We start from the raw sequence: 14,893 nt of genomic DNA, 5'->3' as shown, positions 1-14,893 counted from the left end.
CAGATATAACTTCAAGTATTAAAAAAAAATTTCTTCAGAGTGAGGTTTTTGAAGAGCTAGAGCACAGCAGCTAGTCTGCTTGCAGCAGCCCTGCTCCCTCAGATACTACTCCTACTGCTGCCCCTTTTTACCTGTATACATGCAGGAAATCAGGTTATTTCTGGTAGTGGCTGCAGTGGGCACTGAGGTCCCAAGGCATTGTGAACCTGCATAAGGTGATACCTGGGATCAAGCATGGATTTGAAGATTCTGATTCTTCAAAAGCCCAACCAAGAATTCCCTTTACAGTACAAGCCATGAAACACTGAAAGCACAAACTCTTAAAGTAGTTCTACTTAAGATCCTCTTCTTCCATGAGGACAGTTGTAGTCATGTCTCATTCACAGTCTTAAATCACTGTAGTAGTAAATCAAATTGATCGAAGGTGAACAGTTTAAATAAAATCTTTAATTGCTTATTTACAACAAAGGCAATGAGTTGGCAAATTGAAAATAATGATTTTCACTTTCTCACTAACTTCAGATACAGCAAGTACATACTCAGCTCTAAAATATGCAGCCTAGTGAGTAAGGCGCAATATTTACATCACACTAGTACTGCAAAAAAAGCACTTATGATGAATTTACTGACAGCCAGAAGTTAAACATTTATCCTGGAAATGCTAACAATGCTGAAAAAGAAACTTAAGATCTTGTAATTTAAAAAGTAGTGCTCTGCTGGTTTGGTTTTTCTGTCAGATTGCAAACATGCAATAATAGTAAAAATCTGATAATGGGATAAAAACAATACCTCTCTGACATTGTCAGTTTTTGCAAAGTAACATTTTGATACAAGTGTACTGCTTCTTGGGCTGAAATCTAGTCCTAGCAACTCCAGTATTAGACTAGCTATACAGTTTTTTACCTTAGCAAAGGTCTTCTCTGGGGAAAAAAACAGTTATTACATTTGAATCCAGGCTATACTAGAAGTATAATACAATCACACACAGACACAAGTTTAAGAACACAAATTACTACAGACACAAGATATCCTGCTTTAACAGCTTAAAAAAAACTTAAGTGTTAAAGAACTTACTGCAGCCCAAAATAAAGAAATCAGTTTTGTTTTCTACTTCCTTTTCGATATCCTTCTTTCCCCTCCACGTATTTTATGGTAAGTAACATTATTCTTATTTTAGAAGGCTAGGGAAAAGAATAGTCAAGGTAAAGTATTAATCCAAAACCTACCATCCTGGCTGTCTCTTCTGGATATAAAAGACCATATAAACTATGAGCCTCAAAGACAACAGATACACCAGTCATATGATCTGGGCATGGACTTTGATAGCAAGAGCTGCAGGGAATGTTTTCTTTGTAGAGGTTCTTTACTAATGCTCAGTAGTAACTACTGTCTTCATGAGGGGACTTTATTTAGCTATGTAGGAATGGGAAGAAGGTGGCATCTCTACAGAAGCTATCATTTCACCCACATTCCTCTCAGCATTGGGTATGGAAGTTAACCATCATTAAGACAAGCAAAGTTAACACAGTTTTTGCTTAAAATACATTCTTGAAATTAGGCTTTCCCATTGCTAGTAGTACTTGCACTTCATTTTTATATGAGCAGAGGATTTTTTTAAAATGTTTCTTTTGCACTAGTGAAATTTAGTGTAATTTTGATATGACATGGAAGCGTTTAGCATTTTAAGGAGATGACGCTTAAATTTATGCAGAAACTTTTACAGTGTGCGTGTTCCATATCCATGGAGTACTCAAAGATGCTCACATCCATTATAGATTCTGGATTCAGATGTCAGTTACAGCCGTACCATATCCTCTTCCTGTCCATTCAGCAGCTTTCCCAAGCTTTTCAACTTTCATCCTTAATAGTACATGTTAACAGGACACGTGTGGCAAGTATGTAATGACTCCTTGACACATTCAAAGAAAAGGCAAGTTTAACTTTTATCCAGAGCTTTCTCTGCTAAGTTGTTCTCTAATTCAGGTGATTCCTCAGCATCCTCACTGGCAGAAGGGTTAAAAATCCCATCGACTGCAGGGGCTGTTGTCGGTGTTGTGAGAGGGGTCACAGTGTGTCCAAACCCCTGATAGTGACCCATGGGTGAAGATGGCATTGAAGAAGCATCAGAAATTGGGTCTTGAGTAGATGAAGACAGTAAACTTGTATGCTCATTTTGTTCATGATCCTCAGCAAAAAACATTTTCCTTGGCTGGCCCAAAACTGTCCTCCCTAGAATTAGGCGAAATGAAAAGATTTTTTAATCCTTCCAACACGAGTCTTTGAACACATCAACTCTAAAACAGTCATGTTAAATTAGAAGATAAGTCTTTGTTTTGTATTAGTTTATACATGGGCATTGTTAGTTCTAATAAAGAAAAGTATGTCTTTCCATTAACGAGAAAAACAACTTACCTAACCTTTTCTTTTTAAAAGAAAAATTAAAAACTAGACTCTAAATCAGTCAGGAATTCTGTTAAGAAAAAAGTGCCAGATAAACCATGAAATCCTCTAGAGATGCAGCTGCCACTGATTTGGTAATAGAATGTTCTTAGGCTACTGTAAAGGTGGGCAATAGTGTGACATGAAGCTGAAAATACATATGCTGTTGATAGATTGTACAAATCCTGTCTGTTACTTACCCACATTTCGAACCTGTTCAGAGATATCTGCCCTTAGATCAGAAATATCCCACATTGCAAGGAAGGAGTCAAAGCATGAGCCTTCTTCAGCTTCTTGAACATAAGGTTTATAGGAAAAACTGTAGTGATGTGCAATAGCAGCTAGGAACATCTCCACACAAATGATAAAATCCTGCAATGACAGAGACACTGACTTAATCATTCATAACTGGAGAGAACTAGTTCTGGGTTTCTTCTACAACTGAAAGGCTGCAATTGCCCTGGGATACTGACATCAACTACTTTTCCACCAGGATATTCTTGGCAGCTTTCAGAGAGCTACAAATACAGGACTTCATTTAAACAGATAATTTAACAAGCAGCAGCTCTACAATGAATACCTGCCAGAAGAAATGCGAGGCTATCCAGATACATTTCACTGGGGCACATTCCTTCTGCCATGGATATAGAAGCGTTAAGCATAAAACTCATATGGGCTCATTGGCTGAAACTTAGCCCAGCTTAGAATAAATCAAGCCTGTGCTATTTCCTTGAGTATTTCCAAGTATTTCCTTGAGATCAGCTATGTCATCTTACATAGAACCATTTCTCCCCAGAAATAACCATCTGCTCCTACCTGTAAGCCTGTAGCCACAGCTTCCACACTTTGCCAATCCCAGGTATGTTTCTCAGAAATAACACCAACTTTCACCAGCAATGCAATGAGCACAGCCTGCCTATAAAAAGAATTTATTATAAGAAGTATTTTTATTAGAATTGTAATAGTAATGCCAAAAATCTGCAAGCAAATCTGGTCATATGTATACATAGGAAGAATCTCAAAAACTTTTCTGTTTATATACTTAGATTTTAAGAGGATGAAACAAACTTAACAAGAGATATCATTCATCCCTAACCCTAAAGACCAACAGAACAGAGAACTAAAGGAGAGTTTGTTGCTCCAGTTAGTCATTAGAAAAAGTTTCTTCTCCTTCAGGATGTTGCTATAGCTCAGAGAGTAATGCTCTGATAGTCCAATACACTCCCTCATTAGCAGCTAAGTGTGAGCAATGCTGAAACAGCAATTTTTATTTAACTTACAGTAACTTATTTTGAAAAAGTAATTTTTTTATTTTTAAAAGGGAAAAAATAGTTTTGAAATAGCTGCAGGTAGAGATTCTGAAATAAGTTATGTTCCTGAGAATCACCTTACAAAAGAGCAAGTCTAAAAAATAATCTTAAGTCAACAAGGCTGCTCTCTCCAACACAGTAGTACCCTCTTCCCCTCACTGCAGCTCACTAAGATTATGGGTAGACATTTTAAGTTCTCTAACCTCAGTAACAAATCCAGCCTTTTTAGCTCTTTACAATCTGCCCTGAGAGCAAGAAGTAACAAGTAAAAAATCCACTTACCAGAAAGAAACAAAAACTACCATCTTCACACAAAGGAACTTGCCAACAGGCTGGATAGGGTTCAGTTCCTCACGCAGTACTTTGTAAAACAGTACCAGACAATACATGGCAAACTGACAAGGAAAAGAAAATGAATTAAAACTTTCAAATCCATGTTTATTATGTGAGGGAGTTGTGTTACACCATCTCTACAGTTAAAATATGTATCTTAGCAAGAGGACAGAAGGGGTAGCAGCAAGAGGACAGAATTTCCAAATGATCCCAGTTGTTATGCTGTTCTGACTCCTGCTGCTGTTGCCAAGAGAAGTAAAAGCAATCCATGGACTCCAAAATGAAACACTCAATTTTAGGGGCTGACCTCTTACCCTGAATTATCTGACAGCTGACCCAACAAAAAAAGGTGTTGGGTAGGCCAGACTCTCAGCACTGCACACACCATTTTAATTTCTTCCTATGAAAGTTATCACCATTTTTCACACAGAATTTTTAACATCTTGATTCTTTGTATGAGTGCTGGGAGTAAGCTGTGGGGACAAGTGGAGTCATCTCCTACCAGAGAGGGGCAGGTCTGCAGCTCTAATACCTGGGCCATACCACTTCACTCATAAAATAATTTGGGATAGAAAGGTGCTTGCTTTATGGAGCTTCATAGTAGAAATAATAAAAGTTTTAGATTATCTGATTTTCCAGTATTTTTCATATATAATATTTAACAGAGAGCAATTTTGACTTACAATAGAAAATATTCTACCAGTAAGAATTACCAGACCTTAATACAATCACTGCCAACAGTTCACACAGAAGATTCACATAATACTGATGAATTCCAAGAGCAGAAAGATGTACTCCTGATACTCACTAGTTGTGACATGTTGTTAAGTATAACGAGGTAAGTCCATGCATTGTTGAAGCTGAAGTTTCCTTCATCATACACTCCCACTAGTTCACAAATTCTGGAAGAGTTTTTAGAATTAATCACTATGGAGTAACAGATCACTTCCCTCAAGTGCTACATCTTCACTATATCAATCAATCAATCAATCAATCAATCCTTAGAATTCAAAACCTCTTCTGGTACTCACATAAGGGCACTGGGGGCCAGCACAAGAATCAGTTTCCAACAGCACATACATATATATATGAAATAGAAATATTTATACAGATATTCATTATGAGTAGCAACTTCTTCCAGTCCCACAGAATTAACAGTAATGACCATCAATGCAAAGCTCATGAACTTAAGCTTTCAGCATCATCATGCCTGACTGCCTACTGTTCCTTTACAAACAAAGGCTGTATGATATGAAGGCACACAGTCAAGCTCATCACATGCAAAGTTTAATAGAATTTAAGAAGTTACACGAAACCTGCCTTTAAAAATTCTCAGTTGTTGAAGTCAATGAAAAAAAGGGAGGAGGAAAAAGAATCTAAAAATTAAGAGATCATAAAAATGTTTTTCCCACCCCAACTGTACTTCACATTCTATTCCACTGATTACAGAAGCTAACATTAAGTATTTATGACTTCAATTCTGCAAATAGTCATTTGCTATAGAGAAGCCATAAAGAAATCATAAGTTGATTCAAATTGTTGGGACTCATTTAGCATGCAACATCAGTCTACTTTCAAACTGCCTTGATCCAATACAAAGGGCATAAAAATTCTTTCCAGTGTAACTCAAAATCATATCCTGAAGATCAATATTAATTATTTATCAGTGTACTTACAAAGCAATAATGGTAGTAAATGGTCTGACAACAGTGTACTGCAAAACACCCAGTTTACATCTAAATAATAAAACTCTGAAAGAGAAACACAAAATTCATTGTACAAGGATTTAAATACAATTCTCTTATGGATGATTCCTATTCTCTGTAGATTTACTAAGGTAAGTTTTAATTTTATGGTAATTTCAACTTGTACATCCAGAACTCAAAATGTTGCATCATACGGCGCGTATATACAAAATACACAAAAGAGCTGGATTTTGACAGACACATTACAGGACATATTCAATAATTCACTTATTTAAGCCATGAAAAGCTTCTGACTGGGCTAAACAAAGAGAATGCAATTTTTGCTGTGTTTGAAGATGTAAGAAAAATTTTGAGTCTAAATGTAAGAGACTTAAAAATCATAATAATTGCCCTAAACGCTTAAGAGAGCCAAAGCTCTTTGCCCAGTATGGCAAACTGTATAAAGAAGCTGTGTCCACTGAAGGCCACCTTCCCTTCCCCTCACCCCAAACAGCTTAATGAAAATCTCCTAAGAGAGAGAGAGAGAGAGATATTTTATCAGTTTAAGCATTTAGAAATAAACAGTTTAGATGCATAAGGCCTTTCACCCTTCACCTGAAGTAAAAACAACAGGCTACCCAGTCTACTCCCAATTCCACATGACATTTTTGGCAAATAGCAAAAGAAGCAGATTCCATGAGACCTTTTTAAAATATTTTTCAAAAATAAGAAAGTTTCCTTCAGCACCCACTGAATCAATCAATGCATGTTAGTATCTAAGTCCAATTCACAGGATGTTTTATAGCTTGATTGTCACTCGTCCACAGCTGGTTTCAGCAGAGGTTCACAGCTGATCAAACACATACAAACCATAAACTCACTCCATCAAGCAGCAAATGTTATGCTGCTAAATATGAAAACAAAATGTTTGGAGCTGCCTACACGGCCTAAAGCTTGAAGATGTCATGATATACTCACTCTCCCATAGCCCACGACGGACAGCAACAGAGAGGGGGGAGATGTCTCTGCTGATCTTTCGCTTCTATTATTAACACGAGGTTTGGGTACCGGTTGGTTAAGTAATTTGAAAGAAAAACCATAAAGTTATAGATGACATAAGCTTCATAGCATTCTCGACATGTATCCACATATATTGCAATCTTGGGGTATTTCAAAGCTATCCACTGCAAGAAGAGAGGTACACAAGAGGTTATGTGCGAGAAAAACAAAAGGGATTCCAATGACAACACTGGTTCAGCAAGCTCTTCAGCCAGGCAAGCACTAATCAAACAGGGCTGAGAGCACTGGGCTAAGGGGAGAGCAATGCTACAGCTACAAAATAACACACACAGGACTTCAGATTCCACCTGTACTAGCCAACTCTCTGAGTTTCAGACCAAAACCGAATTTTTTATTTTTAGTGAAACTGTGGTTATGGATCAACTGTCAGAGCTCTCAGTTTCTGACTATCACAATGCTGTTGTACTGCACAAATGATATTATCCCTTGTCCCCTGAACCAAAAAGGAATCATTTTAGCACTAAGCATAACTCAGGAAAGAATTCTACTAGTAAGCCTTACTTGGGTGAGGAAGGTACAGCACTGAGTTTTGAGGCAGTTCTTGGATCAGTCCTGTTTCCATTTCTGCTACTAAGATGGATGGACCAAAAGCAGGCTCCTGTCATACCCCCTTCCACATCCATCATAAGGGATACTCAAGGACAGGGTTAAGAAAGGTTATCAAAAGCAACCCCAAATCTCCCGAAGAAGAATGTGGTATGACTAGAACTATGCTTCTGACATACTCCATAAACAGGAATGCCCAGAAGTTTCTAGGATTACCCCCTCCATGCAGCACAGCTTCTGCTGTGACACTGTTTTCCCTCACTCCCACAACAAACAGAATTTGATTGAGCTGGTAACAGTAAGCGAACACTTACGCTGTCTAAACTGTAAATCGGCACCATCCACAGAATCCTGTGACAACAACAAAAGAACATTTCATATTACTAAAAGTATTTTTAGTCTGAATTAAATCCAGTATTTGTAGCATAGGTAAAACGTGAAATATTACCTTATTATTGGTTTCTGTAATTCAGGTTGAGTATAATGGACTAAGTGTTGTAGTATCCCCCAGAGAGATATTGGTATAGTCATTAGCAGAAATATCCCAGCGATAAACCATGCCTTGGTATGAATTCCAACCTTGCAAGATTAAAGTTTCAGTCTTAATACTGTCAAGTTATTACAAGTACACCAAACATTCCACAAAAACAGAGTAATGCCCAGTACTTAATTTACTGAAACCCACAACAGATTCCTTGCTTTACGTACGGAACTTGTCTTGATTCAGTGCTGCATTACAAAGTTTCTGAAAACCTGTGGATTTAAAGTCTTTTTAGCTTTAAAATCAAGTTCCAAATAGTAATCGATTAGTTTTCACTTAACAAACTGAAATAGATATGGATGTAGATACATAAAACCACAATGTCTGCTAAAACACAGGGCTGAAATTTTAAATCAAAGCTCTCTGAAAAACAACTAATAATCCTAAGTACCAAACCCTGAGAAACACAGGAGACTCTTCTCAGTTTCCTTTGATGAGAATCTTTTCTCTGATCCCCTACTTTACATCAACATCCTGTGTCTCATGTTGTTTTCTAGCTTTACTTTTGATCAGTTTCTCTACAAGCAAGACTAAATGGTACAAAATTGGATATAAAAATCTATTATGCTGAACATGCATTATGCATCAGAACAGGAATTCAAACCTGAAAATTTTAAACACATTCAAGACAGATCCTACTGTCATTAAGTCCTGAAAATTATACCCTGAAAAAGCCTACCTCCAGGGGCACAGACCTGTATCACATTGAACAACACATATATTTTTTAAGGTTGAAGTTTTACTTCTTGTTAGAGAAGTGATGTGATCGTGTGTGTGTGTAATTCACACACCACAGTTACGCTGCCACCAGCATGAAAGAGCAGCTTCTCTATCCGCAGAGATGCTCTACTAAATTCTCCCAGAACAGACAGAAATATCTTTATGAATGCCAGCATTAGTAGTAAGTTTCAAAATCTAAGTTCTGGGATGAACTTAGGGAGAGAGCCAGACTCTTCTTGGTGGTGCCCAGCAAGAGACTCAGAGGCAATGGGCAGAAACTGATGGCCAGGAAGTTTCACCTGATCATGAAGAAGAACTTCTTTACTGTGCAGTGACCACACACTGGAACAGATTGTCCAGAGAGGCTGTGGAGTCTCCCCTGCTGGAGATATTCAAGAACCGTCTGGACACAATCCTGTGCCACGTGCTCTGGGACAACCCTGCCTGAGCAGGGAAGTTGGACCAGGTAGATCCACTCTGGTCCCTTCCAACCTGACCTATTCTTGTCACTCTTGGCTGATCTGAATTTCTTCAGAATTGTACCAACTGCTCAAACACCATTATGGAAACAGAAGGGAAAGAAACACTGCCCTGTTCCTTTGAAGTTCACTAGGGCTTTAGGAGCAGGACAAATGAGTCCAGCAGCACCATGGCACTTTCTCCAGCCAGTCCTTTCACAGAATGGCTCAGCTTGGAGGGGACCACGGTGGCTCATCTGGTCCAACCTCCCTGTCCAAGCAGGGTCATCCCAGAGCACATGGCACAGGATTGTGTCCAGATGGTTCTTGAATATCTCCAGCAGGGGAGACTCCGCAGCCTCTCTGGACAATCTGTCCCAGTGTGTGGTCACTGCACAGTAAAGAAGTTCTTCCTCATATTCAGGTGGAACTTCCTGGCCATCAGTTTCTGCCCCTTGCCTCTTGTCCTATTGCTGGGCACCAGCGAGCAGAGCCTGGGTCCATGCTCTTGGCACCCGTGATTTCGATACTTTTATACTTTCCCGATGAGGTGACACATTTCCCCTGCCCCTGCCCGGGGCCGAGCCCGCTGCCAGAGGTCCCGGCGGAGCGCCCCCGGCCGCGCCCCTCACCTCCAGCTTCTGCAGCTCCCACACGCAGAGCGGCACCACCACCAGCAGCCCCACGATGTAGAGCAGCACCACGAGCGGCCGGATCCATCGCCGCCAGTTCCCGCAGGTGCACGGCATGGCCGCGGCGCCGCCGCCGGCGCTCCTCGCACCGACCTCAGCGGGCCGGCAGCCCCTGCGGAGTGCGCATCACCGGCGGGGCCGCCGCCTCAGCTCCGTGCCTCGGCTCCCTATCCCGGTCGCGCTCCGCGTCCCGGCTCGGCCCCGTCCCGCCCCGGCGCTCCCAGCCCAGCCCAGCCCTGCCCCGCTCACGCCCCTGCGGCGCTTCCGCCCGGCACCGCTTCCGGCTGCCCCGCCCCGCCCCGATGGCCGCTCTGATTGGCTCCGCGCCCTGCCCATCATCTCTGCCCCTCCCACCTGGGGGCAGCAAGGGGAAACCTCCCCCCCCCCCCGAGGTTTGGGAGGGTTGGTGTGTTCCACCCGCCCCCCCTCCCCGCCGCTGGCAGTGGGCTGTACCACGTTCCCGGAGCGGGGGGAGCCGAGGGAATGCGCGTCAGGGAGTGCGCGGGAATGGCGGCGGTGCGGGCTAGCCCGGAGCCGCTGCTCCAGCTGCCTTGCTCAGCACCGGCCCTGCCCTCGACTTCTCCCCTGGGAGCCGCCCGGGGTGCGCAGTGCCCCGCAGAGCCGCGCCTCACGGTGCGGAGTGGATTGCGACGTAGCCGAGACGCGAAAGCTCCAGCGGGCGCGCCAGTAATGCAAAATAATGCAAAATAGGTGTTAAACGCAACTGTTTGTTGGACGTTTATCTCCGTGTTTTGGAAGTGCCCTGTAGAAGCTGCTAGCTTCAGCTGAGCCCGTAGTAGCCAGTGGCAAGCACAGGCCCTCGGGTGAGGAACTAACTTGGGCCCTCAGGGGATAACACCGCCGAATGTCCAAGGAACTGCAGCTCCCAATTCTCGCAAGGAGGCAAATGCCGACTTTACTTTGGGGCGTCACTAAAATGTGCTGGAAGAACCCCCGTGAATGAAGAAGTACTGAGGATCAGGATGTGTTATTTCTGTGGAGAAGCTGTAGTTGACATCTAAGAGAAGGGGCCAGTTTCCCAAGCCCTGTATGGGCTGTCAGTGAGCAGCACTGTGCGGCACTGACTCCATCTCCAGAACACCCGTATTCTTCCTGGCTTTCAGCGAGAAGCTACTCCTGAAATATTGGTAAAAACCAAAATGGACCTTCACTAGCTATTACAGCTTCTAATATAAGAGTAACAAAGCTACTCCCCAGAACCTGCCCATAATAGCTGTACTAACAGCATTCCCTGCTCCTGGAAAGACTGATGTGAATTGTTGTTGATGCCAATCATTATATACATTCTGCTCTCATTCTTCTCATTCTGCTCTCATGAATTTCAAATTTTTGTAAAGGGGAGTTAATGCTGAAATATAATAAACTGGGATTATGGAGCCCTATTAAAAAATTACTAAATTAAAATGGCAAAGAAAAGAGACTATTTTATAATTGTGGTTGGAAAACTATGTGGTATTTATTATTCTATTTTGATTTGTATGCCATTTGTTTCATAGGTTTCATCATTTTTTGTTCTTGTTTTGTGTTATGCAAGTGCAGGTGCATGGTTATAAACGGGCTGTCCCTCTTGCCTGATCATAATTTCCCTGTGAGGGGGATAGTAAGGATTAAATTCAAATTCTCATACAGTGAAAAATCACAGATTTCCCCTCAATTATGGTAGTCTTACTGTCAGCTCTTTGATATCACCTCGAGCAGCAAACACCTGATCAGTCTACTCTCCTCTCTAATGCTTACTCACATCACCAGCCTTTCCAGGGCATTTTTATTTCATTTTATTAAATCTTAAATGATATTTAAAAACTCGATTTAATTTCTTTTTTCCTTTCCATCATTTCTCCATCAGAGGGCTGTCACCAGTTAAAAGAAGTTGATCTTTGTTAGGGAAATGCTGCCACAACATTCTTGTCGTGACATTACTTCCTTGTTTCTTTTGGTGGTGATCATGGAAGAGAGTGGCTGGCTTTTGGAAGCATCTGTAAGCAGTAGTTTGGGTGGTAACTTTAGATGCAGCTTCTTTGTTTTCTTAGTCACTCAGATTTGTGCATGGTAATTAGCTGGGGACTTTTTAGCTACCTCCATAGGTCCCTTCAAACTTCAACCATTTGGATTATGGCATTCATGGGAATAAGATTGCTGCCATATAATATGGTGACAAAAAATGGTGGAAAAATTTGCTGCTCAACACCTCTACTTTAAAATTTTTCAGCTCTGACAAACATAGAAACAAATCCCTCCCATACCCCACCCTCTGTGAAGAAAGAAAACTGTCATGCAGACCATGACCAGATGTCCCTTCCAACTAAAAATTCTTTCATTAAGCATAAAAATATATTTATTTATAGCAAATAGTATTACCTGAAGAGCACCTTTTTTCCTCTACCTATTATGTGTCCTTCTATTGAGAAGTTAATAGCTTTTTACTAAGAATTCCTTGTGTTAACTGTTGTATTTACAGCAAGGATTCCTGAACTCTGATATGGAAAATATTCCAGAAAATGACCTCTACTTCTGGTAGAGAAGTGGGCAGTATCATTGCTTGTAACAAGCTTGTTACTTGCTGTAACAGCCACTGTCAATGCTCATTTAGGAAATGTTTGGGGACTGACAAAAAAAACCTTCTGTTACCTCTCACAGCTTTAAAACACAGTGTAAGTACCCAGCTGGGGTTGCTAACAAAGCTGAGAGTGCTGGAGTCCCTTCTTTCACTCCCCTTCTCAGGAGAGAATTTTTGAGACCTGCTCAGCGTTAGAGGGAATGATGGATTCGCCTGTAGGTGGGGCACAGGGACTATTTCTGGGCAGCTTTTCCTCTCAGCCAAATTAAGACGTGTTAGCTTTGGCAGTAACACATCGAGCGTGAGTCAGGTAGCAGAAGACCATGAATTAAAAAATGGGGATCCTTTTAACTGACTTCTGATTTTTGAGCCTTTGGAAAAGCCACATATTAGTAGCACAAAATCTGTTTCTCTCATATAATGATTTTAAACACTTTAACCATAAACAAAAAACCAAAAATTTGTCGGGTGATAAAATTGCCTGGAACAGCTGAAACTGATTCAAGAAGGGGAAAGAAATATGTGAATCCAAGTACAGAAGGGTCACTGCCTTTCTTCCTTCATGGTATCAGGTTCTGTCGCAGAAGTGTGATGCCTACTGATAATTGCAGATGTTCAGCAGGCAAATGATAGAATGGAACAGAACAGAACACAGAAAGAATAGAATAGTATTATTTCAGGTGGGAGGGACCTACAACAATCATCTCTTTGACAGTTTTAGTGCTGACCAAAAGTTAAAGTATGTTATTAAAGGCCTTGTCTAGACACCTCTGAAACTGAGGCCTGGGGCATCAACCAGCTGACCAGGAATCCTGTTCCAGTGTTTCACTCTTCTCTTGGTAAAGAAATGCTTCCTGATATCCAGTCTAAATCTGCCCTGATGCAGCTTTGAACCATTCTCAGCTGTCCTATCACTGGATGCCTGGGAGAATAAATCAGCACCTCCCTTTCTACTTCCCCTCCTCAGGAAGCTTTAGAGATTAAGGGGGGTCACCCTGCAGCCTCTGTTTCTCCAGACTACACAGTCATGGGGTTCTTACTCCTCATAAGATGTCTCCCACACCCCCTTTCACCAAAATTCAGCTTATGGAGCCTGTTAAGGATACAGCACACCATTCACAGGCCTGCTTCTTCAAAAGACACACACATCACCTCATCTTTCCTATGGAAAATATATGCTACGAATATGACAATACCAGAAAGTGAGAAATATGCTGAAAGGTTTTGCAGCTATGCAAAATTGTGAACTTACCTGGGAGAAAATATCTTGAAGGTTTTCCATGTCCGTATTCCCTACTTCACAACCCTTCCCATGTGAAGTCAGTTAAAAATCTCTAAATGGGACTATTATAAAATGTGACAGAGTTTAATAGCATTTGCTTTCCATTTTCTCTTGATTTTTGTTTGTTTCAACAGACAGCTCTCTTGATTGTGCTGCATGCTTGACTGGCAAAGCCACTCATTAAAATGCTGTAATAGATGCATTTTTGATGAGTAAATATATCATTTTATTGATTAGCCTAGTACTTAGTAATATGCACCCTAAGCTCATATTTCCCAGGTAAAGCTGCCCCTATGAAACTGAAGTTGTTTTTTCTTATTGACAAATTAAAACAAAAGAACAAACTCCACTACTGTTCATTGCCTAAAATTGGATAAAATTATGCATATTCAGAAGCACGTTTTTGCTTAAAAGATATATGTAACCAACTGTAAAGTCTTCTGTGTTCCTGAATTATCTCAGTTTTATTAATTGGCACACACTTCCAAAATCCTAACTTCATTTCTTGTTATTCCATATAGGGAAGGAAGAAAAGTGCATGCACTGAAGGATGCCACAAGAGTATTTATGCAGCTGTGACTGAAGTATAGTTTAAAAGCCACGGAATGCACCCACTAGGATGTGCTGTCGGCCTAAAATTGAAGCCCCGGTATTTAAGAACCTGAAATTTCAAAATTCTTAAGTGTGATATGTACATAATCCCCATAGTATTCTCATCTGGAGATTTCAGAAAAGTACAAAATACAGGGTTTTGTAAGAAAAGGCATGGGGTGGTTGAATGATAGGCAGGCAAATTTTCCTATCATGCAACTATCCTTAGCTGGCACACTTGAAGTGAGGGTTTCCCAAAGGAGTGTCACAGCCATGACCGTATTACATTTATTCAATATCTAACATTAGAACTTCTTCAGCTGGAAATTTTTGTGCGAAGGTGTGGTCCCTGTGCTAAGACCTCCTGTATATATCACATGGTCAATAAATGTGATTTACACACACAAAAATGAAATGTGTTCTATAGTGAATTACTTGTAGCTTTGGTCTTTTTGCCTGCTGTGAGTGTAAACATGTATCAAACAGTGTACAGCTAAGATTTGTGGGATTAAACTGCTATATTGTCTTACCGGGTGTAAAACCTGTACATTTATCAAGATGTAGAGTTCTGAAATGATGGAAATATTTGATGCATCATTGCTAAGGCGTGTGGTTTGTCATTTCAGTAGTACTGACAC

At 40.8% G+C, this 14,893-nt stretch overlaps 1 protein-coding gene and 1 long non-coding RNA gene across 2 annotated transcripts; one reads left to right on the top strand and one right to left on the bottom strand.

Moving 5' to 3' along the window:
• Window positions 1-427: 427 nt before the first annotated feature.
• On the bottom strand, window positions 428-9,991 carry TMEM184C (transmembrane protein 184C). The gene is made up of 10 exons (XM_053941460.1): window positions 9,745-9,991; window positions 7,842-7,972; window positions 7,708-7,744; window positions 6,746-6,951; window positions 5,759-5,833; window positions 4,891-4,984; window positions 4,032-4,144; window positions 3,256-3,355; window positions 2,640-2,811; window positions 428-2,229 (listed from the first exon to the last, which is right to left on the bottom strand). Exons 1-10 carry the CDS (start codon window positions 9,859-9,861, stop codon window positions 1,937-1,939), a joined length of 1,338 nt encoding a protein of 445 aa, XP_053797435.1. The 5' UTR covers window positions 9,862-9,991; the 3' UTR covers window positions 428-1,936.
• A 304-nt stretch (window positions 9,992-10,295) lies between these two features.
• On the top strand, window positions 10,296-14,686 carry LOC128787135 (uncharacterized). Its single transcript, XR_008430580.1, has 2 exons — window positions 10,296-10,952; window positions 14,186-14,686. It is a non-coding gene; the product is annotated as an uncharacterized LOC128787135 (long non-coding RNA).
• The last annotated feature ends 207 nt before the right edge of the window (window positions 14,687-14,893 follow it).

Source organism: Vidua chalybeata, chromosome 4 (assembly GCF_026979565.1).
Source record: "Vidua chalybeata isolate OUT-0048 chromosome 4, bVidCha1 merged haplotype, whole genome shotgun sequence".
Taxonomy (NCBI): Eukaryota; Metazoa; Chordata; class Aves; order Passeriformes; family Viduidae; genus Vidua; species Vidua chalybeata.
This window is presented reverse-complemented; position numbering and strand designations above follow the sequence as displayed.